Genomic DNA, 27,691 nt, shown 5'->3' on the forward strand with positions numbered 1-27,691 from the left:
TTCTTCTGCGAAAAAAACGTTACAGGACACGTGTATGTGGACATGCTGGAAAATTGGCTCATGCCACAACTGGAGACTGACAGCGCCGACTTCATCTTTCAACAGGATGGTGCTCCACCGCACTTCCATCACGATGTTCGGCATTTCTTAAACAGGAGATTGGAAAACCGATGGATCGGTCGTGGTGGAGATCATGATCAGCAATTCATGTCATGGCCTCCACGCTCTCCCGACTTAACCCCACGTGATTTCTTTCTGTGGGGTTATGTGAAAGATTCAGTGTTTAAACCTCCTCTACCAAGAAACGTGCCAGAACTGCGAGCTCGCATCAACGATGCTTTCGAACTCATTGGTGAGGACATGCTGCGCTGAGTGTGGGAGGAACTTGATTATCGGCTTGATGTCTGCTGAATCACTAAAGGGGCACATATCGAACATTTGTGGATGTTTTAAAAAAACTTTTTGAGTTTTTGTATGTGTGTGCAAAGCATTGTGAAAATATCTCAAATAATAAAGTTATTGTAGAACTATGAAATCGCTTCAATCATTTGTAATAACCCTGTATATAGGTGATGCTGATCAGGAAGGGATATCTCGCAACCATGGATTTCCATCTTTCAAACAAGCTAAGAGGATATCTGGGGAAAGATTTTCCAATGAGTAAGTCGCTTGCACAGCAGTTCTTGACTGGCTCTGTGACGAGTGATGGAAGTGAGATTTAGAACTTTCTGTCATTTATGGAGGCTTTGCGACTATGTTCAGAAGACAGTTTAGTGCAGCATTAAATTACTTGTCCTGCCATAATATGTAAATCACTTTTTGAAGTCCCCTCATAGAGAACCATAGGCAAAAGCTAATATTTTGGTATCGGGCTGTGCAAAAGTGGAATGCCCACCGAAGCAAATAGACCTTGATGGATGATACAGGACAGTCTTGCCACAGTGCTGTGCTCACCTAGTGAGTACACCAGTCTCATCACATGAATACACCTGCCAGTAGTCTCCCTTGTGGCCAGCACAAACACCGCCGCGTCTCAGCCTCTGTGTAAGTCTTGTACTTCGTCTGACAGCATTCGTTCCTATTTCCACCATACTAATGACTACTCATCGAAGACTTCTCTTTGGCGTTGGTTTTCCTCTTTGGTCTCAATTTGTATTGTGGCTTGTACTTGACCTGTTGAAAGGGTTGTGTCGAAAGCTTGTTGCACTTCGTTGTTGCATAGGTTGCTATCGACCTACTTTTGTGTTGGATCGGACCTGTTGCTACACTCTAGCTTGGGTTTTGAGTCCTGTCCACAGGCCGTCTCCCCACATTCATCGTCATTATTTCTCTCTTGTTTTTCTGACTTGCACCAGTATCCAGCTACTCAAGGATATAGCAGATATCATACTTTTCAAAATTTGTCTCCAATACGTAATAATTTTAAATAGCCAACCAAGAGCTATCGTCAGCAGCTGACATGAGTCTACAGAGAAGATTGTGGTAGCTACGGGATATTGCATACTAAGAAATACGTGTTACTTTCAGCAGATAGGAAGCAGAGTAAATATGACTCCCTTTTAAATCTTATTGCAGTTGTTTGTTGCAGCTGTGCTTCAGTAAACTGGAGTACAAGGGTCTTGCGTGTGTACTGTTTGGACAGACACAGTCAGCACTCTTTCCAGTAATAAATTGTTCAACCTGAGTGGCAAATGTTCTTTATGCTAAAGTTACTCTTCTCAAATACAGAAGTACCTGAATGTGGCAGTGATGTGACCAGCTTTGTTAAAGAGCATTTGTTACTGTTAGCTTTAATAAGGGGCTGGATATTCCCTTAATGTATGTAGTTAGTGTTAGTTAGTCCTCCATTACCTCTGTTTTGACACCTGTTTTCCATTTGTCTTATTGCTCAACTGAGATTCTGCAGAAACTGTTTACAGTTCATAACTTCACTTTAACAGCTCTGTTTAATGACCCACACACTTATACTGGGAAATTCTAATGTGTTGTAAAAAAACTTGTGTTTTATACCTCCCAGATGCTGCTTTCTCTGAAAATTTGGAAGCCATCTGTCCCAGATATCAATTCTATATTTATTTTTATCGTCAAATTCTTCAGTTTCTGGAAGAAATTTCAAATCATTCCCAGTCTTACATGAACATGTAGATGTAGTGTACTGAATACAGGAAATTTTTCTTGGCTTCATAAGTGGGCAAGGTTATGTCTACATGCTTCATTGTGGTAGTTTCAAATAACGATGGTTTTGAATTTCATATTGATGTGGTTCTCTTCTTTTTGAATTGTTCATTGTACCCACTAGACTTACACCTTAACTATTCAGTGTATTGGCCAGGTGTCAAGACGTGAAAAAATGGCTGTTTCCAAATTCCTTAAGCTTCTAAGGAATGGTGCCATAAGCTTGGAAAGGGTTTGAATGTTCATTCTTTCCCAGGTATTGAAATCTGTTCAGCATATATTTGGTGTCCACATGTACTAACTGCCAAATGTATGTGGTTTATTAGTTCTGTACTGTGTAAATCTATACCTGCTGCTATTGGTAAAGAGTGGTTCATAAGTTGTCAGGTTTTGTCCCAGATTGTAGAGCAGGGAACAATCTTCACAGAAATGATTTCAACTTCTGACAACAAAGCAGTTTTCTATGTTTTGAGTCTTATGGTCAGAAAGCAAAAAAATCATTTTCTCTAAATCTCTTGAGATCGTAATATGTTAGAAGTATGGTCCCAAGACTTCTGTCTGAAAGCTATCAGTTTCTGTTCCCTAGGTTCAAAAATAGGCCAGGGGCATAAAAATTGCTGTGAATGCATTCCTTATAGATATACAAACACTTAAAAATTTGCCTAAGAGCTTCTATGTGTGCAGTTTCTTAGCATTGTTATCTATGAATAGCCATGAACAGCTAGCAGTGTTTTGAATTTTGAGGGTTCGCTTTGCATTGGATCTTTGTCTGGCATAAACATTATACTTTCGAAATTTTTCAGTTGCACTAAAGATTAGATTTCTGTAGGTCCGACATCATTCATTACATATTTGTTACAGTATTAGAGTGTAATGAATGTGGTCATTCTCCGTAACAGGTAATACAAAAATTTGTAAACAGTTATGACAGATCAGGATGCCTCTAGATGCCAGCGCCCTTAATGTCAAATCATTAGAAGCCAACATTAATTTTTCATGATTACAAATGCCATAATGTTAAGGCAGCTACAAGGATAGATGGAAGTGGTGTTATATATATTTGAGCCATTCTGAAAGTAAGTAACCTTTTTGCTTAAACATAGTTATGTGAATACAAGTTGTAACTTACTGATAAGTGGCACACCCGTGTGTGCACACATGGGCATTATTGCAACTACAAAGTTATAAAGAATAAACTGAGCAGCTCTCAGTTCAACGTGGTTGACTGAAACCGTAACATGAGAACTGTGGAATCTGTCAAATTAACCACTATGAAATGCAGCTTTGAAATTTAGCTGATTTTCTTTTCAACAGAGATTATACTGTAGAAATTAAGCCTGGAACTCTGCTTGTTGATTTTATTACTGTACACGTAGAACTGTGTTAGCAGTAAATTTGACCACTATTTTGCCTGAGAGTACCACAAATGCTCACTTAAGTTGCATGTGACAGTGATGTGATACCAAAACATATGCTGAAGAATCTGAGCTGATTATTGTGTGTCCCTGTATCTAAAGAGCCTGGTTGTGTGCAGGTCATGATACAGGTACTGAAATGGGTCTTAAATTCCAGGAGTGCTAGTTCTGCAAGGTTTACAGAAGAGCTTCTGTAAAGTTTGGAAGGTAGGAGATGAGATACTGGCAGAAGTAAAGCTGTGAGGACCGGGCGTGAGTCGTGCTTCGGTAGCTCAGATGGTAGAGCACTGTAATGAGTTTTATAGCAGAGTCCGAAGGTAATGAAATTGAAAGATGAGTAGAAATTGATTATATTCTAGACTCCACTTAATCAAATGATAGTAGCACTTCTGTGTACAGAGAAGTTTAACCAGTGGCTGTTACAGCAGCAAAACATATTCCATCATAACGAATTTATCATTCCACTTGATTATCTCTGTAGTTTCCTTGCACATTATGGCGTTTGTAATACATCACCAGTGAAATGGCATGTCCTAGAGTTCTGACCAGTAAGGGTTGGTGGCACTCAGAAGCTTTTGTCATTCTCAGTGTTAAACGCTTTGAGGTTTACTCCTTTCCAAAAGTTTGTCTAAACATGTCACATTTGCTTTTAATGTATCCATGAAGACTTGTCACCGTAATCTTGATTATCTGATGATGCATTTTTTAACATTAATTACCTGATGTGAACATCTGCCATATTCTTTACACTTTCTCCCGTATTGAAACAAGTGTATGACGAATGTTTGTAGGATCTAAAGGAACTGCAGCTTGTCTTGTACTTCAGTTAGTGAAACTTCAAATTGCTGTGTTGATGGCCCAGCCAGTTATCTACCACCATAAACAGGCCCGCCATATGAAATGTATTCTGAATGTCTACCTTTCACTAAATTTGAACAGATTACACTGTTCTACAAAAAAAAGCTTTTTTCTATTTCTGAAAAAATACATGGTGATTCTAGTTGGACTTAGTGCTGAATTCAAAACTGTTTCTAGTTTTTTCTGTCAGGGATACTTTGAGTAACTGCAATTTTATTTCTTATTTCTGTTTCTGATGTAGTGCAGCAAACATGAGGTGAAATTGAGCTGTGGCTCTTTGTCTCTGGATCGCACTGAAAAAAACCAAACTTTCATGACCAGTGATAACACGGCTCAATAATTCTGGATTGATTTCCGTTTGCTCTAACAGATTGGCTGCCACATTTTTCAAAGTTTCTCGCTGTTGTGGTGTGAGATTTTTGGGGACAATTTTTGCACAAATCTTTCTCATACCAAGATCTTCAGTTATTATTAGAGGAACCGTTTCTCGATTGATGTTCAGCTCTTCTGTATTCATTTTCACGGATAGTCTTCGATCAGATCGTATAAGTTCACGCACCCTGGCCAAGTTGACATCCGTCCGCGATGGTTGTCTGCTGCAGCCTTCATCTTCAACATTTGTTCTGCCTTCACTAAACATTTTATGCCAACGAAAAATTTGAGCTCTTGACATATCATCCTCCCCAAAAGCCTTCTGAAGCTTACCGTAAGTTGTCGTTGCAGTTTCACCCAATTTAACCCAAAAAAGAAATGGCATACCATTGCGCAATATTATGCAGTTCCATTTCCGTGACTAGAGAGACAAACGCGTATTAATTTATTACAGCACAACTGACGACTGAGCACTTGAATCGATGTACTGTTTGGACTAGCAGCAGCTTATAGACCAAGGTCAAAGATATTGTGCCTACGCAAGCCTGCAGGGTTGCCACATCTTGCAAAGAAAATAAGTCTTATTACTTCGTCACACCTCATGGAAGGTACCCCTTCCTTCATAACACCTTTCTACGGTAGAAACATCTTCATGGAATCTATCAGAATGTTCATTCGATATGTCACAACTACTCTCTCTGAAGTAAACCAGATGAGTCCATCAAATGTACCTTCAATGACATATTTCACCCCCAGATATATCGATATGCTTTGATCATGTTATTCACCATTGCTTTGTAGTTAGTAGCTCTTCTTCCGAGGAAGTTTTCTGACACATTTTCAAACAGTCCCATTCTGTCTTTCCTTTGTCAGTTAAATGTGCTTCAAAATTTGCATCTTTCTGCAGTTCCTTGATTTGTGGGCCCACAAATACACCTTCATTTATTTTTGCAGCTGAAATAAGGGGGAATCTGGTAGCTAGATATGCAAACCCGCTGCCCATTGCTTCCAAGGCTTTTACAAATCATTTCATTAGGCCAAGTTTGATGTGAAGCAGTGGAAGTAGTAAATCTTCAGGAGCTACCAGACTTTCACGTTGTACATTTTCACCAACTTTCCACTTCCATCTAGACCGTTTCTTTTCCATGTAGTGAGAATTTCTGTCTCGACTATCCAACTTGCAAAGAAAACGGGCATACTTCATGTAGCCTTTTTGCATTCCCAGTACCATAGCAATTATTTCGAAATCTGCACATATTTTCCATTTGTATTCATTGTAGTGTAATGAATTTAGCATCCTTTGTTTGAATTCGTAATTAGCTTTGGTCAAGCTGGCATAAGCTACTGGAACAGAGGGTATTTTATTTCCACTATGGAGCAAAGCACCCTTGAGACTTGTGTTTTCGACGCATCTATAAAAAGTCTCCACTCCTGTGAAATATAGGTGAAGTTCAGCACTTTCATTAGGCCAGCAACGTCATTGCAAAATGTCAGTGCTCCGTCAGTTGCAAAATAGGAAATGAAGGTGTGTTCTCTGTGCCTGAGCACACTGATTTTCGAACTTTGGTGGAGTAGATTGTACTCTTGTAATCTTGAGCCAAGTAGCTGCACCTTTCGTTTACTTAGTCCTAGATCACGTACTAAATCATTTAAATCTGCTTGTGTTAACGAAGGTGGCGATGACTCGCTTGTGGAATGGTATAAAGGATCATCTGTGATTCCTTTAGTACTACTTACTTCAATGTTGCTCCTAATTTGACCTGGAGCTCTTGAAGGTACTGGAGGGCTGTCAGAATGCTGCACTGGCCTTCTCACTGAAGGCATATCCGGGTAAACAATGTGCCTCTTCGATTTGTTTGTAAAACCCAGAATTTTTGTTAGACAGAAATAACAATCATTAACGTGGTCCTTGGGCTCTCAACACCGTGGGCACAGCGAACAATGCCACATTCTCTTTACCTTTCCACCAATTAATTAGTTCCACATGTAGAACAACATAAATGTGGTACCCATTCTTAAGCTTGGTCTCCTACCTTTACTCCAAAGTAATGTTTTTATGCTTTCTTTACGACTGCTGAAATTTTCTTCCTGTTTCTGACTTCCCTTAGATGTAGAAGAAGTTGTATGGCTTATATCGACATCCACGAATATGTGGCTTTTCTGAAAATTTAAGAATACCTCTTCAGTAATACACCTATAGAGAATTAGAGAAATGTATACACAAAAGCAATCCATTTACTTTCAGTACCAGGCTAAATCTTTAAACACAGGAACTTAGTAGTTCAACTGTGTTCAGTAATATGACAGATGTTTACTTGTCAGCCAAAACTCCCGCTCATTAACATTGACACAAATTACGGCTAACACCACTGTTGGAAACTTGATGCACCTGCGTCTGGGAAGTGTGAAGGTTTAGTGTTGAAGCAGTGACCGGCTGTTGCAATTAATCAACTATTGCAGGTGGTCTTAATGACATAGGTGTGGCAAGTATAACCCAATGACATCTGATTCTTCCCACCTGCTGTTGAACAAAAAATTATCACATTCCATCTCTACTGGTTGTGGCAGCATACCCATATTTCTCTAGTGTCCCTGTGTGTGTGTGTGTCCCCCTGTGTGTGTGTGTGTGTGTGTGTGTGTCCCTGTGTGTGTGTGTGTGTGTGTGTGTGTGTGTGTGTCTGTCCCCCTGTGTGTGTGTGTGTGTGTGTGTGTGTGTGTGTGTGTGTGTGTGTGTGTGTGTGTGTCCCCCTGTGTGTGTGTGTGTCCCCCTGTGTGTGTGTGTGTCCCCCTGTGTGTGTGTGTGTCCCCCTGTGTGTGTGTGTGTGTCCCCCTGTGTGTGTGTGTGTGTGTGTCCCCCTGTGTGTGTGTGTGTCCCCCTGTGTGTGTGTGTGTCCCCCTGTGTGTGTGTGTGTCCCCCTGTGTGTGTGTGTGTGTGTGTCCCCCTGTGTGTGTGTGTGTCCCCCTGTGTGTGTGTCCCCCTGTGTGTGTGTCCCCCTGTGTGTGTGTCCCCCTGTGTGTGTGTGTGTGTGTGTGTGTCCCTGTGTGTGTGTGTGTGTGTGTGTCCCCCTGTGTGTGTGTGTGTGTGTGTGTCCCCCTGTGTGTGTGTGTGTGTGTGTGTGTGTCCCCCTGTGTGTGTGTGTGTGTGTGTGTGTGTCCCCCTGTGTGTGTGTGTGTGTGTGTCCCCCTGTGTGTGTGTGTGTGTGTGTGTGTGTGTGTGTGTGTGTGTGTCCCCCTGTGTGTGTGTGTGTGTCCCCCTGTGTGTGTGTGTGTGTCCCCCTGTGTGTGTGTGTGTGTCCCCCTGTGTGTGTGTGTGTGTGTCCCCCTGTGTGTGTGTGTGTGTGTGGCCCCCTGTGTGTGTGTGTGTGTCCCCCTGTGTGTGTGTGTGTGTCCCCCTGTGTGTGTGTGTGTGTCCCCCTGTGTGTGTGTGTGGCCCCCTGTGTGTGTGTGTGTGTGTCCCCCTGTGTGTGTGTGTGTGTGTCCCCCTGTGTGTGTGTGTGTGTGTCCCCCTGTGTGTGTGTGTGTGTGTGTCCCCCTGTGTGTGTGTGTGTGTGTGTCCCCCTGTGTGTGTGTGTGTGTGTCCCCCTGTGTGTGTGTGTGTGTCCCCCTGTGTGTGTGTGTGTGTCCCCCTGTGTGTGTGTGTGTGTCCCCCTGTGTGTGTGTGTGTGTGTGTCCCCCTGTGTGTGTGTGTGTGTGTCCCCCTGTGTGTGTGTGTCCCCCTGTGTGTGTGTGTGTGTGTCCCCCTGTGTGTGTGTGTCCCCCTGTGTGTGTGTGTGTGTGTGTGTGTGTCCCTGTGTGTGTGTGTGTGTGTGTGTGTGTGTGTGTGTCCCCCTGTGTGTGTGTGTGTGTGTGTGTGTGTGTCCCCCTGTGTGTGTGTGTGTGTGTGTGTGTGTGTGTGTGTGTGTCCCCCTGTGTGTGTGTGTCCCCCTGTGTGTGTGTGTGTGTGTGTGTGTCCCCCTGTGTGTGTGTGTCCCCCTGTGTGTGTGTGTGTGTGTGTGTGTGTGTGTCCCTGTGTGTGTGTGTGTGTGTGTGTGTGTGTGTGTCCCCCTGTGTGTGTGTGTCCCCCTGTGTGTGTGTGTCCCCCTGTGTGTGTGTGTCCCCCTGTGTGTGTGTGTCCCCCTGTGTGTGTGTGTCCCCCTGTGTGTGTGTGTCCCCCTGTGTGTGTGTGTCCCCCTGTGTGTGTGTGTGTGTGTGTGTGTGTGTGTGTGTGTGTGTGTGTGTGTCCCTGTGTGTGTGTGTCCCCCTGTATGTGTGTGTCCCCCTGTGTGTGTGTGTCCCCCTGTGTGTGTGTGTGTGTGTGTGTGTGTGTGTGTGTGTGTCCCCCTGTGTGTGTGTGTGTGTGTGTGTGTGTGTGTGTGTGTGTGTGTCCCCTGTGTGTGTGTGTGTGTGTGTGTGTGTGTGTGTGTGTGTGTGTGTGTGTCCCCTGTGTGTGTGTGTGTGTGTGTGTGTGTGTGTGTGTGTGTGTGTGTGTGTGTCCTGTGTGTGTATAAATAAAAACATAAAAAGTATCCCTGACAATGATTTTCTTTTGTTTACATATTTGAATTTTCCATGGTAAACTGGTTTAGAAGCACACACTTTAATATCAGCAACAGAATCCTTGTTGCCACACAGTATATACACAGGGCCTTGTTTCCACTAACATTATTGGCTGCCTTACAATCTAGACTATCAGGCTCCTCCTCACTCCACCCTCCCAAACAGCCTTTTGTATTGTACGGGTAGAATTGTCCTTCCATTAAATCCTACATTCAGTAACTCATTTTGTTTGTCATTGTTAATCCTTATCCTCCACTTATCTTTGGCTCTTATTTCCATCATGTTTATTCCACATCCTCAAGCTTCTCATTACTTCACTTTGGCATCTTCAGTTTAGTAAATAGACATGAGTTAATGAATCTTTGACTGTTCTTGTACCTGTCTCCCTCCAGTGTATCCCATCAGTCCCAAAATCCTGTTCTAAATGTTAAACATACCACACTACCCATGCCTGCATTTGGATGATCTCACTCTATTGCTGTGTTCCTGTTCTTAAACTTGGTGTATTCCCTCTCATAGCTGTATCTCTGCGCCTCCCCCCCCCCCCCCCCCCCCCCTGCAGGTATGCTCAGGGAAGAAATGTGTAGCTATCCTGTTGCAGTTCTGTATGTATGTACCTTTCTGTTATTGAACACCTGCACTATAGGGCAAGTGATTAGTGCAGTTGACTTTATTTTTATTTCTCCCAAGATATTACAGTGTTGCAATAATAAAACTTGCAAGAAGAATCCCCATTTGTGATGTGAAGCTTCATACAATAGAGGTATAAATTATTCAACTTCCAAAAGTCTAAACCCAAATAACAAATTTTATGTTAACTAAGGGACAGAATTTTAATGGTGCTATGTGCCTTGTGGTTATGATGGCCATAAATTTGGGAGCTGTAACGTCACAATTGTGACTGTTTCATTCCATTGACAAGTCTCGATTATTTGGACACTTGGTCTACCATATTCTCATTATGCAAAATAGTGATAATTTAACCACCTTTACTTAAAATGTAATCTATCTTAACTCAGAATTACACGTTTATCATTTTCATTGGTTGTCACGTTATGCACTTCACCCCTAACCCTTGCCAACAGCCTTGGCTTGCTTAACACTGTTTCTCATCAGATGACTGAAGTTAAGCAAAATCAGGTGTGGCCAGTGCTAGGATGGGTAACTGCTTGGGTATGTCGTGGTGTTGGCTGCTTTCCTTTGCCATTCTGGCAAAGGCAAGGAATGGCGTTGACAGTATCTGATTGCCAGTCTTAGCACCAGTGTGCTGCATTAAATTCAATTTCCCATAGACTCGCAGGGAGAGGGAGCATGTAATACTGCTGGTGATTCATCCATCAGTTGTGACATTAAAGCCCTCTGTGGTCCACTTAGAGAGGAGCAGGCTATGTTCCAGCACTGGGTTTCATCATCCAACAGAAACATCACACACGATAGAAAAAAACATTCCAATTAGTAGGCTGAACATGCTCTTTGGGGGTCTTCCAGCCAACCATGCCATGACTTTTCTACCAAACCCATGTTTTAAATACTATTTGACATGTCATCAGTAACATGGAGAGCTTTTCGTAAAGCCTCATCTGTGGGTCTTGTATTGATGTCATACGTATACAAAATTACAAAGATACAGTGAACTGCTCCTCTTTTTTGTATTTTCCAAACGTATCCCTTTCTTTCTGGAAAAAGGAACTTCTAGTTACAGAAGTGACATAATGTTCACATTTTTAAATGTGTATTGGCAGTATTGGAAGGCCACCACACTAAGGTAAGTACTGTTAGCCATTCCGTCCTTTTCGTACTTTCATGCCATTATGCGCACCATATCTGTGTGTTTAATTTTCATAAATGTTATTAATGCAAACTGATTTTTAATTTTGATTGTTTGGATATTCAGGTCACTGAGGATCATATTAGTTGATAAATTTTCATGTATATTGTAGGGATGTAGTTAAAGTTTATTAGAATTTCTGAAGTTTAGAATACATTGGATGTCAATTTTCGCATGAAATGTAATGCAAACTAAGAGCACTTTATATAGTATAACTCCATAAACCTGTCTGGTTGCTTTAGTTCGGTCTCTATTGCCCTTGGCATGTTTAAAGCCTTCGAAAGTAAATCTTGACTTCTAGCAAGCTTCCAATGATACAGTAGTTATTTGTTCAGAAATAAGGTTTTACACATTATATAGTTTTATAAGAAGTTGTGTTGTAGCATAAAGTTTTTGCAATGAAGCTCATTATTTCCCTGTTCTGTATATAATAATGTTCATTCCATCAAGTTCACCAAATTATCCTCTCCTTTATGATAAATAATGTACACAACTGTTGGCAGACATTAAAACTATGATTTTAGAGGTGGTATATGAAACATCGTATATAGAAGGTACCATGTTATTAATAAGATAATTTATTCTGGTTGCAGATGCTGAAAAACTCACAACAAAATAGGCAAGTAAGTCGCCAGACATCAATTCCTGATCATTCTGTGAATATGGTAGGAGGCCTGGAGAATACTAACTCCCAAAACAAGCAAACTACTAACATCTCTCAGCAGCAACAGCAGATGCAAATCCCCAAGGATTTGGTTATGAAATTGCTTCAAGTCCAACAGGTAATAAATTAGTTAATTGTCAGTGTATAAGTTGTGTGCCTCTCATTATGAAACTAGCAGGTTAAAACAGTGTGCACAACCAGCACTCAATCAAAAGACGGTGTGCCATAGTTGACAATTCACTTGCACACTAGCTGATTCAGGCACAATTCACATATCTTTTCAGAGCTTCACTCTCTGTCTTGGTGAGCTGTAAAACAGGTTATAAGTCGAGCTTGAATACTTCCGTTGGTAATACCTGTGAAAGAGAAGGGTATAGTTTTAAGTGGCAGTCAACCAATCAGATTTTGATAATAGCAGATGCAGCTACTAAGTAAAAGACTCGTTCTCTTCGTTGCAGTGTTTACATACAATTCTATGTTTTTAATTGATAGTACATTTATAATTATTGCTTACAGGAAATAACTAATATGATTCTTGCTTAAGAACATCGTGCATCAGTAGATGTTTCTAAATTACATATTTAAGAAGTATCTTCATGAGGCCTTACTAAAATAGAAATTACAATTTGTCTGTGTTAAAAAACAGAAGTACCACTGCCAGAAATCTTTGCTGAATTGAACTAGAGAGAACTGTGTGCCCAAGTTTGTTTGAAACCGGTTTTCTATAAAGTTTTTCTGCTATTGATTCTCTCTCTCTCTCTCTCTCTCTCTCTCTATCTCTGTCTCTCTGTCTATCTTTCTCTCTCTAAGGACTGGTAGTCCAACATGTAAGTAAGAGTAGCTATTGAGTACGAAGGATAGGTACTGTTAAAAATCAATCTTCTAATGCTCGAGGAATGCTCAGGAGGTAGGTTATTTCCCCGCAAAGGAAAAGCTTAAAGTACTCATAATAAATTTTTCGCTTTGCGGTGAATAGTGTGCTGATACGGACGGTCCCGACAAATTAAAACTGTGCACTCGACAGGGTTATAGTCCTGGTTCAGCACACAGATCTTTAATATGTCTGGACATTTAAAGGTTCAAGTTCTCTCACTTGGCACAGTGAATCACACATTAAATTTTTATTTATTGTTTACCCAATTTTAATATGGAATCTACTGTAAAGCAGATAATTACATTGATCTACAGTGAAAGCTTGATAAACACTAAGCTTTCCCAGATGTCTTCAATTCTCCACCTGTGTATTGCTATGAAATGTTTGCACTAGACAGTAACACTTTAAATTCAAGTAGCAGAGAGAGAGAGAGAGAGAGAGGCTAAAGTTGTTGGACGGGTCACATGTGCCTATACAGCTTTATTAGTGAAAGTGCTGCCCATATTTGACAAAGCTAATGGCCTCAGTCTGGCGGGAAACAGTTTTAGTGACAGGTGTTCGTGTAATACTCCCTTAAAATAAATTATGTAATAACATATAATGTGTTTCACAGACACAAATGGGTGGTCTCTATTGTTGTAGGAACATATACTCCTATGGGCAGACACCAATCACTGAAAGATACATTGCTCCGTTGTTAAATGTGGCAGGTGGAATATCAGTCTTAGAATAAGCTAAACATGTTACGAATGGTTTTTGAAAGAAAGCTGAGTAACTTTCCACACTTTTAGTACCTAAGATCGGTGAATCAGTAACAAAGTTGAGCACAAACTTACTGAAACCTTCAAAAGGAACAGAAGTGCTTTCATTGACCAGTTGACACACTCGTGCTGGTCACTGGTACCAGAATGACCTACATGGGATGAGACATTCATTGTAAAGTGCCATTTTTATAATGAACCTTGGCTGCATTTATTGGGATATATGAGCTCGCAGAAACTTAAACATTGGATTCCAAAAACATTGACCATGTGAAAACTGTCTCACTTTACTCACATGACATACTGAAAGCTTTGTGTCAAGGCAGTTGGGTAGATGCAGTATTCCTTGAGTTCCGAAAACCATTTGACTCAGTACCCCACCTATGCTTACTGTCAACTGTCAAGAGTATGCTCATATGGGGAAGAAGTTGAAATTTATTGCTGGATTGAGGACTTTTTGATGGTGGGGGGGGGGGGGGGGGCGCAATGTGTATTACCTTGACCAGATTCATCATCAGACGTAGAAGTAACTTGATGTGTGCCCCAGGGAAGAATGTTGGGATGCCTGTTGTCCATATTGTATATCAGTGACCCTGCAGGAAATATTAATAGTAATCTCAGACTTCTTGCAGATGATGCAGTTACCTGTGATGTACTGACTGAAAGAAGCTGCATCAATATTTAGACAGATCTTGATAAGATTTCAAAGTGGTTCAGAGATTGGCAATTTGGTTAAAATTTTCAGAAATGTAAAACTGTGCACATCACAAAACAAAAAATGTATGCTCTGACTATAATATCAAGGAGTCACTATTGGAATCAGCCAACTCGTACAAAGCAATAAGTCTACAAAGGATATTGCTTACAAATCAGTTGTGTGACCAGAACTTGAATGTTGCTTAAGTGTGAGAGAATGTAACAATACGAGAGAAGGAAAGTTGCTACTCATCATATAGCGGAGATGCTGAGTCGCGATAGGCACAATAAAAAGATTCACACAATCATAGCTTTCGGCCATTAAGGCCTTTGTCAGCAGTTGACATGCACACGCAAACTCACGCACGCTCAACTTGCACACGCGCGCGCGTGCCCAAACACACACACACACACACACACACACACACACACACACACACACACACACACACGTACGTACGTACGTACGTACGTACGTACGTACGTACGTACGTCTGCAGTTTCAGCTCTCTGAGACTGCAGATGGGTGTGTGTGTGTGTGTGTGTGTGTGTGTGTGTGTGTGTGTGTGTGTGTGTGTGTGTGTGTGTGTGTGTACTGCTGACAAAGGCTTTAATGGCCTAAAGCTATGATTGTGTGAGTCTTTTTATTGTGCTTTATCGCGACTCAGCATCTCTGCTATATGGTAAGTAGCAACTTTCCTTCTCTCGTTTTGTTACATTCCATCCCGGATTTTCCATTGTTTAAGTGTGAGAGACCTGTACCAAATACGACTAATGAGGATACATATACAGACAAAGGTAACACAAATGGTCAAAGGTTTGTTTGATCCATGCGAGTGTGTCAGAGTTACTGTAAACTATACCAAGAAAGTCTATTAACAAAGTTTCAAGAACCGGCCTTAAATGATGACTTGAGAAATATACTAAAACCTCCTACATATTGCTTACATAGGTATCGTGAGGATAAAATTAGAATAATCATTGCATGCACAGACGCATTTATTCAGTCAATCAATCAATTATTCTTCTCATGCCGAGTACGTGAATGGAATGAAAGAAACCCTAATAGTGGTACAACAGGATGTATCCTCTGCCATGAACCTCACATTGGTTTGCAGAGTATAGATGTAGATTGGAGTCCTGAAAATCACCACCAGTTAAATAAAGGGCCTGCACATACGAAAACATCATGGTTTGCAATTTGTGGAACATGAATTATTGTAGTGATCATCAACCAAACAACTTCTGAGATCTAAGTGAACAAAATAGTAAAACCTTTCGTTCAGAGAATAAACAACTAATGAAAAGATGTACTGTTACTTTGTATGGGATGATACTAGAACACACACTGTTGATGCATCAAAATGTCTTTAATGGCTTATGAATGTAATTTCATGCCTGTACAGTGATTCCTGCGTATTGTAGCTATGAATTGTCTTAAGAGTTTACTTTCACACAAGTAACTTTTGCTCACATTAATGATACCTAATTTCTAATTTCTAGTTTTCTATACATTGTGTTAGAAAGTTTTTTCTTTTTCTTCCAGTGTTTTCAAGTGATCAGTGAATAAATTTCTAGTCAGTCATTCTACATCTACTGCTGGATAAAGACCACCTCTAAACTTTCCTATGAATTATGATCTGTGCTGTAGCTACAAGTTTTTCAATATCATTTACCCCCGAATGAAATTTTAACTCTGCAGCAGTATGTGCACTAATATCAAACTCCCTGGCAGTTTAAAACTGTGTGTCAGACCAAGACTCAAACCCAGGACCTTTGCCAGTTCTGCAAAGTTCGCAGAAGATTTTCTGTGAAGTTTGGAAGGTAGGCGTCTAGGTACTGGCAGAATTGAAGCAGTGGGGCTTGGTCGTGAGTAGTGCTTCAGTAGCTGTTGGTGGAGCACTTGCCTGAAAGTGAGAAGCTACTGTATATGTGTACCTAAGCCCGATAAGGACAAACACCTTTCTTGTAGCTACCACCCCATTTCCCTGACCACTGTGTTTGCAGGGTGATGTGTATGATTCATGCCCGGCCGGTATGGTGGCTAGTCTCTCACAATTTACTAACCACTGCACAGTGTGTATTTAGAGGATGCCATTCTGCAGTTGACTGTCTTATCAGTTTGTCCACCCACTTCATAAATGGTTTTCTGTTGAAATATCAGACTGTGGCTGTGTTCTTCAATTTCGAGAAAACCTAAGACATCTGCTGGAGGGCTGGTATCCTCTGTACTCTCTACACATGAGGTTTCCATGGCCGCCTGCCCTGTTTTCTTCAGGTATTTTTAAAAGACAAAGTTTGCAATTTACGTGTGGGTTTTCCGGTGTCTGACACCTTTATCCAGGAAAACTGAGTGCCTCAGGGTTCCGTCGTGAGTGTCGTCAAATTTAGTGTTGCTATTAACCCTGTAATGGCCTGTCTCCTGCAGGGCATATCCAGCTTCATTTTCGTTGACGATTTTGCCATCTGTTACAGTTCTCCATGGACCTGTCTCATTGAGTGTTATCTTCGGTGATGTCCTGATCGTCTCTACTCATGAAGCATCGACAGTGGCTTTCACTTTTCCACTGACAAAGCCTTCTGTATGAATTTCTGGTGGCGCAATCGGTTTCTTCCACCATCTTTATATGTTGGGCCTGTTGGCCTTCTGATTTTAGAAACTATAGAATTCCTGGGGATCATGCTCAGTAGGAAACTTCCTTGGTCGTCCTGCATGTCTTACCTGGTAGCCTGTTGTACGCTGTCTCTGTGTCCTAGGTGTCCTCAGTGGTACTTCCTGGGGAGCAGACCGAACCACCCTCCTCAGTTTGCACCATTCCCTTGTCCCTTCGAAACTAGAGTAATTGGTGTTTCGTTTATGCATTTGTGCGTCCGTCCATATTACGTCATCTCAACACTATCCACCATCACGACACCTTTTACACTAGCGTGGTTGAGTGTCTGTATGCAGAAGCCACCAAACTACTGCTGTCCTACTGCTGTGATTTTATCCTCAGGAGATATGCACACTGTTAGTCTGCCATGCATGACCATCCATCCTATGCCTCCTTCAATGACACCTTTGATTGCCAGTATGGGCATGTCCCTCTTATCTGTTGACTCTTGGTGTTCGCTTTCAGCTCTTGCTCCGGCAGCTTTCCAAGATGATACTCCAGGCGGGTGTAAAATGAATGTGCGCAACAGAAAATACTGAACACGAAAATGAAGATTTGGCCCTGTCTGACTGCCCCCCCTGGAGCAGAGCTTAGGATCTCTTAATGGTGATATTATCTCCTCCGTGCTCTTCAACATATAAATTACAACTTATACATAAATAAATGATTAAGAAAACCAGTAACTTCAAAATGATAAATGCTGTTTCTACTTCCACATTTATTGTACACTCATGCTCATAAATTAATGATAATGCTGATACATGGTGAAATAATGCTCTGGTGGACAGTTGGCGAATTTAAATCACCTCGGGGTATGACCATTCAGTGCATTTGACCTGCGGTTGTCGCACGGTGGTGCTGGCAGCAGTCCACATACGCAGAGGTGTGTTGGTGCATGTCAGGGTACAGTGCAACAAGTAAGTGTACAGATGTTTTCAGACATGCTAACGGTGACTGTGTGTTGAAAATGGCTCAAAGAACACACATGGATGACGTTATGAGGGGTAGAATATTAGGGCGACTGGAGGCTGCTCAAACACAGCAGGTCGTAGCATGGGCCCTCTGTGTGCCACAAAGTGTGATCTCAAGTTAATAGCAGCGATTCCAGCAGACAGGAAGCATGTCCAGGTGCTGCACTACGGAACGTCCACAGTGTACAACACAACAAGACCGATATCTCACCATCAGTGCCTGCTGACGGCCTCTTGAGTACTGCAGGTAGCCTTGCTCAGTACCTTACTGCAGCCATTGGAACAGTTTTCTCCAGATACGCAGTCTACAGACGACTTAACAGACAAGGTTTATTCGCCCAGAGACCTGCAAGGTGCATTCCACTGACCCCTGGTCACAGGAGAGCCCGTAAAGCCTGGTGTCAAAACACAGTACATGGTCATTCAAACAGTGGTCCCAGATTATGCTCACAGAAGAGTCCAGGTATAGTCTAAACAGTGATTCTCACCAGGTTTTCATCTGACGTGAACCAGGAACCAGATACCAACCCCTTATGTCCTTGAAAAGGACCTGTATGGAGGTCGTGGTTTGATGGTGTGGGTAGGATTATGATTGGCGCACGCACACCCCTGAATGTCTTTGACAGAGGAAGTGTAACAGGTCAGGAGTACCGGGACATCATTTTGCACCAATATGTCTGCCTTTTCAGGGGTACAGTGGGTCCCACCTTCCTACTGATTAATGATAACGCTCAGCCCCACTGCACTGCCATCGTGGAGTACTACTTTGAAACAGAAGATATCAGGCAATGGAGTGGCCTGCCTGTTCGCCAGACCTAAACCCCATCGAGCATGTCTGGGATGCTCGAGGTTGACTTATCACTGCAGGTCTTCAAACCCCTATGACACTTCAGGAGCTCAGACAGGCACTGGTGCAAGAATGGGAGGCTATACACCAGCAGCTGCTTGACCACCTTGATCCAGAGTATGCCAACCCGTTGTGTGGCCTGTGTACTTGTGCATGGTGATCATATCCCATATTGATGTCGGGGTATGCATAGGAAACAGTGGCGTCTTGTAGCATATGTTTTGGGATGGTTTTCTCAACTTATTACCAATACCGTGGACTTACAGACCCGTGCCGTGTGTGTTCCCTACGTGCCTATGCTATTAGCACCAGTTTTGTGTAGTGCCACATTCTGCGATTGTCCTTAATTTATAAGCATGAGTGTAGATTACAACCCCTTTATATATTAAAATGTTAAAGTATAAATGTCCAATGGACCTAGATACACAAATGAATTTCCTAATTAATATTAGTGATCTATTGCCCAAATCTGTCCCTTTTTATGGCTACCCGATCTAATATAAATAATGCGAGATGACTGACATCTACGTACCAAACACTAGAAGACACTACTTTCAAAGATGATCTACAGGTGTGTGCAGCCTCAGTGGAAATAAGTTATGTTTAGCTTTATAGCCCTAATAAGCTGAAGCAATTAGCAATATCACCATATGTACTGTGCCTGGTGCGTCAGTGTGTTGCTTCTTGTACACGTCTGTGACGACAGAACTATTCCAGCCACAGAATATAAAAACAACTCAGTCAGACACTGGTACAGCAATAAGCGGTCCTCTGACTAGTATAATCTAATACTGTCTCCTCCTCTCTGTGTTCTACAGACAAGAAACACAAACTCCCAGCCCCAAGGCCGGAATTCAGATAACGTCTCTATGTGAGTATCGACAGTAGTAGTGCTCTCAATCACGGAAAGCTGTGTACTCAACGACTACTCCCTACCCGGAGGTGAAATCCAGAATAGTAAAAGTTCGCATCAGTACAGTGCCTAACCATTCTAACTATAAAATCTCATGAAAGCAAAGACAGCAAGTTCCTCTGTAGCATAAAATGGAAGACCTCTTTCATCCACCGCTGGCTTCCCTGCAAAGCTTGTAAAAGCAGAAGGTGAATCATATTCTTGAAACCATGGAATAATGTCCCTCTCTACAGATTCTTCTGAACGCCGACAACCATATTTTAGTCTTTTGTTGTCTAGTGCAGAAAGTCTGCGAGGAAATACCTATATCTGTCAATTTGGAATTCATACAATGGTACGCTTCTAAGAGTAAAAATCCTCTTAAATAACCCACCCTGCATGATTTCAGATTTAACGCTTCCTCGTTTCTCTCTGGTGCATCCAAGACTTTGAGTTTCCGAAGTAGTATTTGGTTATCCTACTGGCCTTGCTACAATACCGGCGGGCCACTGCTGTATTGTGCTTCAGCACTCAGGTGCCCAGCCCATCCATCTTGCTCCTGCTTAACAGAGTAAGTAACCCAATACACCTGTGCAGGGTTTCCCACCCAGGGCTTGAGTTACGCGTGGCGTTTAAATTCCGCTGGCGTTTCAACCTCTACTAGTACAGGCACTCGCTCATAATGCCATTTTGATAATACACTCTCCATCACCTCTCAAGCAATAAGTGTTAACTACTTACAAGGTGTATGTGACAAAGTCAGTCTTCTTTAAATTGTCATATATACAATGTACAACCTATTGGATGATACCTATTCTGGTTTCAAATTGTGGCAAGTTATGTAGATGGGTGCTTGTAAGATGTGAAATTATAGCCACTTTACAACCCGCCCACCTAATGAACTCCTTGGTATTAGGATGGGGTAATTCTTCTAGTATTATTTTATCCATTACAAAATAATATAACCATCAATTGTCTGTACAAGTGAACTAATAAGAATAAGAGGGCATCATCTAGCCATTAATATGCAAAATGAGCAGTTACGCCAGTTATTCTAGACGTTATCTGTTGGTCATTACACAATTACATAAGATTCTGTGAAAAATCCTGTATAATATCGCTTGGTCATGTTCATGCTCTCAGCTTGCATTAAAAAAAAAATCGCAAACTGATTGTCCAAGTCTAGTGTTTCCCTAATGTGTATTCTCTTTAAACATTTAAAAAATCTTATGTTCCAAAGCATTATTTGACAAACTGCATTTACATTTACTGTGACAACTAATATTTGTAATAAGAATTCAGATCGACCAGCAATTTAAACTAATGTTCTTGTTCACAGTGTATAAAATGTAAAATATTAAACATGTTAAAACCCTCGTCATTATCAAGGAGAATGAGAAAAAATAATTTTACGTGAATGTATACACAAATATTTACTTAATATTTACTTAAGACTACCCCGAGAAATAAGTACAAGATGTTAAAAAAAAAGATTAATATATCAGAAACTGTTAGTTTGTGGGTGTAACTGTTCAATATTCATCAAATTATGCACTTTTATTTTTGTTAATTTTTTTTTTAAGAGTCACACATTGATTCGGATTTCACAACACACTTTCATCTTCATTTGTGTACGAGGAATGAAGCTACAGTTTTTGTTGAGTTTAGGAAGTGAAGATTGGTTTAACAACTTGTTAGATATTGGTCATGGTGGCTTTGCAAGTCAGTCTTTGGACCCTCAGCCCATTGTTGATCCCGTTAGGTTACAAGTGTACTTCCTCAGAAGTCAGTGCCAGATGACTGACTGCTACAAGTTATGATGTTTATCAGTCTCTGTCTGGTAGAGAACAGCAGAAGAAAAGCAAGTAGAGTTCACAGTTTCGTACAGCTATTAGTAGTTGCGCTGTAGGATTAACTGACTGTATCGTGTGTGCACTTTGCTTATCTCGTCTCCATTGTATAATACAAAAGTGGAGAAGTCATCAGTGGCCATTTGACCTGACCCAGCGGGTCTACTGCGGATTGCCCAAGCCCTCGACATGGCTTAGGCTTACCGGTGGCATCCCTTGCTTCAGCTTTTCTCTGCAGCTGTGCCGTTACCCTCTCATTCCATCCACACATCACGTTGTTGCTTCCAGTGTTTGTCATAAAAGTTTCTGTTTGTGAAACCTGTACCCACTATTACACACAATTAGTTTCCAATTTACACAAATACTGTACAAACATAACACACAAATTATATATATTCATTTATCTTTACATTTATTGTTGTAGTTGTACAATCAGCCAACACACTCACTTATTTACTTGTATTATTCGGATCAGTATTTCATGTACAAAGTTATTGTTAATTATGAAAGAACATATTCCTCAACCTATGTAATTTAATTATTAAATATCTGTTGGCACCTGTATATCTACAAAAAAATAAACATAACAGTAGAATTATGATCACCACCACATCCCAATGTTAATAATTGAAAATACTACATGTTAAACTACTGGCCAGTAGGACGTTTATACTAGCCTAACTAAAACCCTATTCAAAGTACTAAACTGTCGTTGGGTAACATAAGATCGTCCAATCTCGTGCCTCTTGGTTTTGTTGTGAATATCTGTGAACAAGAAAGTGCACGTCTGCACAAACATACACAAATGAATGATTAGGCGGACCTCTTCTTCATTTCATGCTTAGACTTGCTTCCTGTCGACAATCACATACTACATAGCAAGTTTAGTACAAAATTACTGATAGCTTCTTTAATCACACTGTCACATACCTTATTTCATGTTTTTACTCAGTAATAACCTTCTGTCACTGTCCTTTCTCCGGAGCTGCTGCTATTACATTTATCTGCTGTTAACTCTTCCTTTTATGTTGCTAAAGTTACATTCTATTTTGTTAGTGGTACATGAAAATATAAAGATTCTAGTACATTTTATAAAGTCAACACGATGTCGTGCTTTGAACGTATAGCATTTTGTACCTTCCTTTATTAATTTTTACATGTCTATATCCCCTTATTACACATTCATTTTATGATGCTAAGACACTCGAGCATCATTTCGGTGTGCTTATATGGTATTCCGCAGAACTGGCCACCATGTACACAATTCTTCTGTCTCTCTGAACAGCATAAATACAACACTTCCATATACAAATAACGGTGCGCTCTCGCGTAGCCACATGGACTAGGTCACATAGTGAACTCCTGTTTCTCTGAATCGAGACAAATAATATTTGGACGACACACCTGTGAGTCAGTGCAAAATGCTACTAGCGAGTCACTCATTTGTGATTCCACTGCTAAACATGAAAAATACACACTCATTTCATGAAGTAGTTCTAAAATATTTTCAAAATGCTGATGTTCTCTGCTAATACGTTCCACATCAGTTGGGTAACAAACTTACCTATTCACACATCTTTACAATTATTTATTTATTTATTTATTTATTATTATTGATTTTTGCAGTATCACACATTTCTCATTTTTACCTTCTTCCTTCATGGTCAGATAGCACATCTTAAAACTCCAGACACCCTTTAAATTGTACACTCAGCTTGCTGTGCTCATAGCTATAGTCTACACAAAAAACCTACCCTAATTTTCTCTCTGAACATCATACCCTTCTATGCACTGTAGTACCTCTTTTAACATAATAGCACAGAAAATATTGATACATCTACATATCCCGTCAGTGCAATAACCTAATTGCTAACTATATACAATATACTTTACTTTCGCCATACAAGCTCTCTTTAATTCTTCCTAATTATTCTATAAATGGCTCGAGATGGCTTACATGATGGTTTCAAAGATTTTCCTGATGTCACAGACTCAATTTCAACCGCATGTGAATGCACTAGTCTCCTTATATGCAGCGGGCCGCTGTATCTCTTGAACTTTTGACGTAGCTTCAGTTGCTTGTTGGACAACCTATAAGACTTAACTAAGTCTTTTTGTCCAACTACAAATTCCCTTACATGCAACTTTTGGTCTGCACACCTCTTGCGCTTCTCTCCAGTGACCCAAATATTGCACAAAGCCTCCTCAACTATGACTTTATCTTGTTAGCGTGTCCTTTGTGGAAAATCGATCAGTCCTCGAATTTTATTTGGAGGGTCCCTATTCTTTAGAACCATCATACATGGCATCAATGTGGTACTGTGGGGGAGCTCATTTATCACATCCTGAAAATCTTTAAGAAATACGTCCCAGCTAGCATGATTTTTTCCACAGTATAGTCTACATAAATTATCCAAATCTTTCATTATTCTCTCAACAGGGTTCAAACTTGTATGAAATCTACTAATAAATATGGGCTTTATTTTATACTTTCTTTTCCATACCTCAGATTTATATTGAGGTCCATTATCTGAGATAATACAATCTAAAGTTTCCACTTGGTTTATGAAGTCTGTGCACAAGGCTCTACTCAGTTGCACCAGCCGCCCTTTATAGTGGTGTCAATGTCACATATTTGGATGTAGGCTCCAGTACTACCAATGACATTGATGGCCTCTCAGTACGTTGAGTAATGGTTCCATTAAATCTGTCGCTGCCATGTGCCTTAGTTTCTCAGGAATAATTGGGTATAAAGGAGGCTGGGTTCCTACAGTTATGGATTTTGCCTTTCGGCAGTTTTTACAGATAGCTAGTACTTTCCTTATACATTTCTCTGTGTTTTTAAACTAGCAGACACTCGTCATTTTCAGAAAACATTTTCATGGACTTTAGTGTGCGTAACTTAAGTGCGTATGCCATATAAGCTTATTTATTAACTCACTTCGTATATATACCACCCACAACTAATCATTAATGTTTGCCCTGTAAAACAGAATACCTTTTCTCAAGAGGTAGTGCTGTCTTCTGTGGGCCTGCATCCGATCCTTCGCTTTTCCTTTATTTTGACTAAATCTGGTTCCTTGTCCTGCTCATTCTGGATAATCCACATTGTTACAGTGAGAAGTTTTCAAATGCAACACTTTAGAGGTAGAACAACGAAAAGTGCTCTTGATCTAATGCTTCAGCTCTCTCTCTTCTGTTACACCAATAGGTGAGCGGAACAAGGCATCAGCAATGACGTTTGTCAGACCATGCACATAGACTGTTGAAAATCGGTATTCTTAAAGCACAGCTACCCATCTCGCTAGTCTTCCATGTGGAAGTTTGGCTGTTAGGAGAAATTCTAGGGCCCTATGGTCTGTGTAGGCTTTTGTTTTTGTACTGAACAGGAAGTTTCCAAACTTTTTAAATCCCCATACTATTCAGGTAGTGAAGGGAGACGAAAATTTAATAGTCATGGGTGACTGGAATTCGAGAGTAGGGAAAGGGAGCGAAGGAGACATAGTAGGGAATATGGATTGGGGGTAAGAAATGAGAGGAAGCTGCCTGGTAGAGTTTTGCACAGAGCATAACTTAATCATAGCTAACACTTGGTTCAAGAATCATAAAAGGTTGTATACATGGAAGAATCCTGGAGATACTAGAAGCTATCAGATAGATTATATAATGGTAAGACATATTTAGAAACCAGGTTTTAAATTGTAGGACATTTCCAGGTGCAGATGGGGACTCTGACCACAATCTATTGGTTATGAACTGTAGACTAAAACTGAAGAAACTGCAAAATGGTGGGAATTTAAGAAGATGGGATCTGGACAAACTGGTTAAACCAGAAGTTGTACAGAGTTTCAGGGACAGCATAAGGGAACAATTGACAAGAACATGGGAAAAAAATACAGTAGAAGAAGAATGGGTAGCTCTGAGGGATGAAGTAGTGAAGGCAGCAGAGGATCAAGTAGGTAAAAAGACGAGGGCTAGTAGAAATCCTTGGGTAACAGAAGAAATATTGAATTTACCTAAAAACAAAGATGATGTGACTTACCAAATGAAAGTGCTGGCAGGTCGACAGACACAGAAACGAACACAAACATACACACAAAATCCAAGCTTTCGCAACAAACTGTTGCCTCATCAGGAAAGAGGGAAGGAGAGGGAAAGACGAAAGGATGTGGGTTTTAAGGGAGAGGGTAAGGAGTCATTCCAGTCCCGGGAGCGGAAAGACTTACCTTAGGGGGGAAAAAGGACGGGTATACACTCGCGCACACACACACATATCCATCCACACATATACAGACACAAGCAGACATCTGCTTGTGTCTGTATATGTGTGGATGGATATGTGTGTGTGTGCGCGAGTGTATACCCGTCCTTTTTCCCCCCTAAGGTAAGTCTTTCCGCTCCCGGGACTGGAATGACTCCTTACCCTCTCCCTTAAAACCCACATCCTTTCGTCTTTCCCTCTCCTTCCCTCTTTCCTCATGAGGCAACAGTTTGTTGCGAAAGCTTGGATTTTGTGTGTATGTTTGTGTTCGTTTCTGTGTCTGTCGACCTGCCAGCACTTTCATTTGGTAAGTCACATCATCTTTGTTTTTAGGTATATTTTTCCTTCGTGGAATGTTTCCTTCTATTATAACCACATCAGAAATATTGAATTTAATTGATGAAAGGAGAAAATATAAAAATGCAGTAAATGAAGCAGGCAAAAAGGTATAAAATCGTCTCAAAAATGAGATTGACAGGAAGTGCAAAATGGCTAAGCAGGCATAGCTAGAGGACAAATGTAAGGATGTAGAAGCTTATCTCGCTAGGGGGTAAGATAGATACTGCCTACAGGAAAATTAGAGAGACCTTTGGAGAAAAGAGAGCCACTTGTATAAATATCAAGAGCTCAGATGGAAACCCAGTTCGAAGCAAAGAAAGGAAAGCAGAAAGGTGGAAGGAGTATATAGAGGGTCTATACAAGGGCGATGTACTTGAGGACAATATTATGGAAATGGAAGAGGATGTATATGGAGATGATATAGGAGATACGATACTGCGTGAAGAGTTTGACAGAGCACTGAAAGACCTGAGTCGAAACAAGGGCCCAGGAGTAGACAAAATTCCATTAGAACTACTGACGGCCTTGGGAGAGCTAGTCCTGACAAAACTCTACCATCTGGTGAGCAAGATGTATGAGACAGGCGAAATACCCTCAGACTTCAAGAAGAATATAATAATTCCAATCCCAAAGAAAGCAGGTGTTGACAGATGTGAAAATTACTGAACTACAAGTTTAATAAGTCACAGCTGCAAAATATTAACACAGATTATTTACAGACGAATGGAAAAACTGGTAGAAGCCGACCTCGGGGAAGATCAGTTTGGATTCCGTAGAAATGTTGGAACACGTGAGGCAATACTGACCCTACGACTTATTTTAGAAGTTAGATTTAGGAAAGGCAAACCTACATTTCTAGCACTTGTAGACTTAGAGAAAGCTTTTGACAATGTTGACTGGAATAATCTTTTTCAAATTCTAAAGGTGGCAGGGGTAAAATACAGGGAGCGAAAGGCTATTTACAATTTGTACAGAAACCAGATGGCAGTTATAAGAGTCGAGGGGCATGAAAGGGAAGCAGTGGTTGGGAAAGGAGTGAGACAGGGTTGTAGCCTCTCCCCGATGTTATTCAATCTGTATATTGAGCAAGCACTAAAGGAAACAAAAGAAAAATTTGGCGTAGGTATTAAAATCCAGGGAGAAGAAATATAAACTTTGAGGTTTGCCGATGACATTGTAATTCTGTCTGAGACAGCAAAGGACTTGGAAGAGCAGTTGAACGGAACGGATAGTGTCTTGAAAGGAGGATATAAGATGAACATCAACAAAATCAAAACGAGGATAATGGAATGTAGTCGAATTAAGTCGGGTGATGCTGAGGGAATTAGATTAGGAAATGAGGCACTGAAAGTAGTAAAGAAGTTTTGCTATTTGGGGAGCAAAATAACCGATGATGGTCGAAGTGGAGAGAACATAAAATGTAGACTGGCAATGGCAAGGAAAGCATTTCTGAAGAAGAGAATTTTGTTAACATCGAGTATAGATTTAAGTGTCAGGAAGTCGTTTCTGAAAGTATTTGTATGGAGTGTAGCCATGTATGGAACTGAAACATGGACAATAAATAGTTTAGACAAGAAGAGAATAGAAGCTTTCGAAATGTGGTGCTACAGAAGAATGTTGAAGATTAGGTGGGTAGATGACGTAACTAATGAGGAGGTATTGAATAGGATTAGGGAGAAGACAAGTTTGTGGCACAGC

The 27,691-nt window shown here is 40.9% G+C and overlaps 1 protein-coding gene across 8 annotated transcripts in view; it reads left to right on the forward strand.

Annotated features, from left to right (window-relative positions):
• The window catches only part of LOC126100417 (eukaryotic translation initiation factor 4E transporter-like), a 274,981-nt gene that overhangs the window by 161,586 nt on the left and 85,704 nt on the right, over positions 1–27,691 (forward strand). For all 8 annotated transcript variants that reach the window (XM_049911013.1, XM_049911014.1, XM_049911020.1 and 5 more), the window contains one exon: positions 11,778–11,966. In XM_049911013.1, coding sequence (XP_049766970.1) covers positions 11,778–11,966 — 189 coding nt within the window. The remainder of the gene's footprint in view (positions 1–11,777; positions 11,967–27,691) is intronic.

Source organism: Schistocerca cancellata, chromosome 9 (genome assembly GCF_023864275.1).
Source record: "Schistocerca cancellata isolate TAMUIC-IGC-003103 chromosome 9, iqSchCanc2.1, whole genome shotgun sequence".
Taxonomy (NCBI): domain Eukaryota; kingdom Metazoa; phylum Arthropoda; class Insecta; order Orthoptera; family Acrididae; genus Schistocerca; species Schistocerca cancellata.